The 5,703-nt window shown below is 38.8% G+C and overlaps 1 protein-coding gene across 1 annotated transcript; it reads left to right on the plus strand.

The window, feature by feature from the left end:
• Positions 1-2,218: 2,218 nt before the first annotated feature.
• Positions 2,219-4,978, plus strand: LOC136219995 (G-type lectin S-receptor-like serine/threonine-protein kinase At2g19130). Its single transcript, XM_066007631.1, has one exon. The coding sequence runs from the start codon at positions 2,308-2,310 to the stop codon at positions 4,786-4,788; it is 2,481 nt and encodes an 826-aa protein (XP_065863703.1). The 5' UTR covers positions 2,219-2,307; the 3' UTR covers positions 4,789-4,978.
• Positions 4,979-5,703: the final 725 nt, after the last annotated feature.

The following is a 5,703-nucleotide window of genomic DNA, read 5'->3' on the forward strand; positions in this document are numbered from 1 at the left end:
TGCAAACCTCATTTGATTGTATAAGTTCACTAGTTGATATGAGATTGTACTCAAAACTAGGGATGCACAAAACATTATACAAAGTCAGTTGTGTGCCAAGCTTGACAGTTCCTGTATAAACGGCTTTCACAGCATTTCCATTTGGCAAATTTATACTGCAATCATCTATCTTATCATAAGCACTATAAAACTTGGGGTCACAGATAATGTGATCAGTGGCTCCTGAATCAATTATCCAGTAAGGTTTATCAAGCTTCATATTAGTGAGGTTTAGAGTGATACCATTGCTTTCATGTTTGGTGAGGGTGTTTACAGTACTGTTGGAGCTGGTTGCCTTATTGCTGGGATCATGTGGTAGTAACGCCACCAATTTCTGATATTGCTCCCTTGACAGTGTGAATCTTTCATTTGAATTAAAAGTCCCTTCTTCCTCACCTGAGTCTGTGTCCTCCCTGTCTTGCTTATGATTGACAGCATTGTTTGCCATGGATTGATTGTTTCTGTTGCTATTTCCACCTCTTCCATTCTTTTTGCCATAGCTAGGTGGATAGCCATGCTTTTTGAAGCAAATGTCCTCAGTATGACCTGTATTTCCACAATATGTGCAGGTTGCCTGGTTTCTGTTCCATCCCTTCTTGCCTGAGCCTCTCTGGTTGTTGTTTCTGTTGCTTCCATTTCCACTTGGCCTGGATTGATTGTTAGTGACAGATCCAGCAAATATCATTCCTTCCTGGTTGATCTCAGATTTGTTTGCATCAAGGCCAAACTGCCTCTCATGCTGAATAGACAGTGCAAAAGCCTGGTTGAGAGATGGAAATGGACTCATTAGCAGAACATGAGAGCATACACTGCTGTATTTCTCATTCAACCCTTGTAAAAAGGTCATCACTTGATCAGAATCTTGCTGGCTCCTTACAAGCTTCAAGGCATCACAGCTACAAGCAGGATTGCAACTGCATCTTGGTACTGGCCTCAGATTCAGCAACTCATCATACAAAATCTTCAGGTTTGTGTAGTAGTCTGTCACATTGCTTGTTCCCTGCTTAAAACTGTGTATCTCTCTCCTCAGCTCCAGGATCCTTAGAGAATCAGTCTGAGAGAACCTTTCCCTTAGATCTGCCCATATATCATAGGCTTTGCCAAACCACATGATGCTTTTGGCAATGGATGGAGATACAGCATGATGAATCCATGACATTACCATGTTGTTACACCTTTCCCATTGATTGTTCATTGGATCTCCGGCTGCCGGCGCCTGAATCGTGCCATCAACAAAGGCATACTTGTTCTTTGATAAAAGAGCAACCTTTACAATCCTGGACCATTGATGATAGTTTGAACCTGTGAGAGGTTGTGTGACTAGTGACAGAGCAGGAGTTTCATTTGCAGACAAATGATAAGGACTGGTGACAGCGATGGCATTATTATTTGCCATTAAAGCTGATATTTTTCAGAGTTTTAGAGCAGAATTTGCTCTGATACCATCATAAGAATGATGCAGAAAAGAGGAATGGAATAACTCTGATTCTCATTAATTGAAGAAGAAAACAAAGGAATGCTTAGATAGGCAGAGCCATTACAAGAAAACAAAATAGGAGATATAACAGAATAGCAAAATGACAAAGTTTGTTGAGGAATTTGTTGCTGAGCTGTGGCAAGGACAAACGGTAACTCTTGGTGGCTAAGGCAAGGATGAAGGAGAGAATCTGGTGAGGTAGAAGATGAATGAAACGGTGCGGATTGGTGAGGTGGGGGAATAAGTGAAACGGTGCGTGTTGGTGAGTTTCAGAGGAGACCAAAACGGTACGTTTTGGGTAAGTGAAATTAGGTCAACGACAGATTGGAAATTGGGGAAAAATTGGGGGTGACCGTTGTATCAGATTTTGACCGTTATTAATCCGTTAAATTTTATGAACTGTACCTATAGAGAGAAATCAAAACTTAACGAAGTGATATAAATGACGTGTCACATTTCGTTACAGAAGTCGAAATTGGTACTCTTTTTCAAACGTGAAACTTATATTGGTGCTATTTTATACATGGAGTTTATATTGATACATTCCAGGAAACGTTAGACATATTTTGGTAGCTTATCGTGGAATTTATTAGGGATAGTGTGAAAATAGTTAAAGTTGAGGGGCATGCGTGTAATTTACCCATAAAAGAAAGGTTGACTGAGTTCGATTCATAGGTGGGAAATGGAACACAGCAGCAGTTTTCCATTGACCATGCCTTCTTTCTTCCACCTAATATATCGTCTTCCTCCTTGTTTATCAACAAAAAGAAAAAATCCTTGAGCGAGCAGCCATGGAAGTTAACAGCGTACCATGGCTAAAGTTGTCTCTTCTTTTCACATGCTTACATCTTTCCCAAGGAGCTGATAGAATCACTGCAACTCAATCTCTGTCCGGTGATCAGACCATTATATCCAACGGAGGTGTCTTCAAATTAGGTTTCTTCAGGCCAGGTAATTCTTCAAATTACTATATAGGCATGTGGTATAATCGAGTGATTCAACAGACAGTAGTTTGGGTAGCAAATCGAGAAATACCTGTTTCCGATAGATTCTCGTCTGAATTGAGAATTTCAGATGGTAATTTAGTTGTTTTCAATGAATCGAAAATCCCAATTTGGTCAACAAATTTGAACTCTACTACTAATACTTCAGTAGAAGCAGTTCTTCATGACAATGGAAATCTTGTTTTGAATGGGTCGGGTGGATCCGACCCGCTATGGCAGAGTTTTGATCATCCGGCGGATACATGGCTTCCGGGAGCCAAAATTGGATTGAACAAAACTAGTAAGCAGAACACTCGTTTAATTTCATGGAAGAACAAGGATGATCCTGCACCGGGTCTTTTCTCGCTTGAATTAGACCCAAATGAAACTAGTCAATACTTCATTATCTGGAATGATTCTGAAACTTTTTGGACTAGTGGAACTTGGAATGGGCAAATCTTCAGCTTGGTGCCTGAAATGAGATTGAATTATATCTACAATTTCAGTTATATTAGCAATGAAAATGAAAACTATTTCACTTATGATCTGTATAATAGTTCAATTATATCTCGTTTTGTGATGGATGTTGGAGGCCAAATTCAGCAGATGTCTTGGCTGGAACCTGCGAATCAGTGGAGTTTGTTTTGGTCTCAACCAAGAGTTCAATGTCAGGTTTATGCTTATTGTGGTGCTTTTGGGACCTGCACAGAGAACTCTCAGCCTTTCTGCAATTGTTTCACTGGTTTCGATCCTCAATCTGACCAGGAATGGAGTTCGGGGGTCTATTCTGGGGGTTGCACCAGGCGAACCACTCTGCAGTGTGGCAATTCTAGCCGTGTTAATGCTAAAAAAGACAGATTTTGGCCCAACCCCAACACGGATTTGCCTGAAGATTCGGTTTCAATACCAGTTGGAAGTGTACAAGATTGTGAATCGAACTGTTTGAGTAACTGCTCTTGTTCTGCTTATGCTTATGACAATAACCAGTGTTTAATCTGGATTGGAGATCTCCTGGATAGTAAGGCTCAAGGTAGCAAAACTCTCTATGTTAAGCTTGCAGATTCGGAGTTTTCGAGTTCGAAAACTAACAAGGGAGTAGTAATCGGAGCGATGGTAGGTGCAGTAGTAGTTGGAATTCTTGTTGGAATTGTTATCTATGTGATTTTGAGGAGGAAGAGAACAACATTAAGTGGTAAGGCAGTTGAAGGTTCTTTGGTTGCTTTCAGTTACAGAGATTTACAGAATGCAACGAAGGGTTTCTCACAAAAACTCGGAGGTGGAGGGTTCGGTTATGTTTACAAAGGGGTATTGCCCGATACTAGTGTCATTGCTGTGAAGAAGCTCGAGAGTATTAATCAAGGAGAGAAGCAGTTTCGCACTGAAGTGAGCACCATCGGAACAATCCAACATGTCAATCTCGTTCGCCTTCGCGGATTCTGCTCTGAGGGTACTAAAAGGCTTCTTGTGTATGACTACATGCCGAATGGTTCCCTTGAGTTCCATTTATTCAGTGATAAGGAATCCATAGTCTTGGACTGGAAAACAAGGTACAATATTGCTTTAGGTACAGCTAGAGGTTTAACTTATCTCCATGAGAAATGCAGGGATTGCATCATACACTGTGACATAAAACCAGAAAACATCCTCTTAGATGCTGAATTTTGCCCCAAAGTGGCAGATTTCGGGTTGGCAAAGCTGGTAGGGCGAGATTTCAGCAGAGTCTTAACAACCATGAGAGGGACAAGAGGGTATCTGGCACCAGAGTGGATTTCGGGAGTCGCTATAACAGCCAAAGCAGATGTATACAGCTACGGCATGATGCTTTTTGAAATTGTATCAGGAAGGAGGAATTCTGACCATTCTAAGGATGCGGTCATAAAGTACTTCCCGAGTTGGGTTGCGAAGCAAGTCATTGAAGGACGAGATATAGTTAGCTTGTTGGACGAGAGATTGAATGGAGAAGGTGACGTTGAGGAGGTAACAAGAGTATGCAAAGTAGCTTGCTGGTGCATCCAAGACGACGAAACTCAAAGGCCGACAATGGGGCAGGTTGTTCAAATACTTGAACGAGTTATAAATGTGAACCTTCCTCCAATTCCAAGATCTCTCCAAGTATTTGTTGATAACCCAAACCAGGAAAACATTGTGTTTTTCACCGAGTCATCCTCGAGCCAGAGTTCTCTGTCGAATACGCGAAGCAACACTTCTACTGCTTCCACACAGACCAACACGAACACATCATCTACCACTTCTGAATTGCAAGTTGTCAACGAGAATGACCAACATTGATCTTAATTCCAACACCTCATACTCAGTAATGTTTGTTTTCTGTACATATATTTATATGTAGCACAAGTCTAGAGTAATTGTAATAAATGAGTTTTTTTTTTTTTTTCTGTTGAAACCATGGTGGATTTATGGGATTAATTGTAGCAATGTATTAAATCATATAAATAAATTGGGGATTAGTTAGCAAAGATGGAATATGCAGAGGCTTTACAATATGCATCAGTGTTTTGTTGTTTTACTCACTTCTGACATTATCTTCTACTCTCAGGAAACCGATTCTACTTAAAGGGTGCCTGATGAATCTCAAAACCGATTAATCAGATCCACATATTTTTCAATTAATCTTGTGTAGGAACATGACATAACAATGGGTGGTTTACTTTGAGCAGGAAGTGTGCCAGCTCCTTAGGCATCAGCTGAGGCTTGGGTGATAGTTTCCAGAAAATATAATGCAACATTTTTGGGTAAATAATTATAAGATCTCTATATTTTTACCTAATACACTAGTCAGTCCCTCTGTTTTTATAAATACGCCAACTCCTTAGTCCTCATGTTTGAGTCAATGGTCAAACTATACTAAAAAAATTTTAAAATACCAAAATTACCCTTTAATCTATGTTTTAATAATAAACATATTATATTTTTCTTATTTTATGTTTTTTTTCTCTTTTTTCTATATAATCATAATCTCTCCTATATTAATTTATTAAATTTTATATAATTATAGAACTTTAATTTAGTAACATAAAATTTATTGACTAAAAAAATAAATGGAAAATATTTCAAAAATTATTAAAATAGAAGTAAATCTATACAAAATTATAAAGAATAATCTTTATTTATTTCTAATAAATTTTATGAATCAACAAATAGAATCTGATTTTTTTAAGTCATCGAAAATTCATAATACTATTA

This window comes from Euphorbia lathyris, chromosome 2, assembly GCF_963576675.1.
Source record: "Euphorbia lathyris chromosome 2, ddEupLath1.1, whole genome shotgun sequence".
NCBI classification, from domain to species: domain Eukaryota; kingdom Viridiplantae; phylum Streptophyta; class Magnoliopsida; order Malpighiales; family Euphorbiaceae; genus Euphorbia; species Euphorbia lathyris.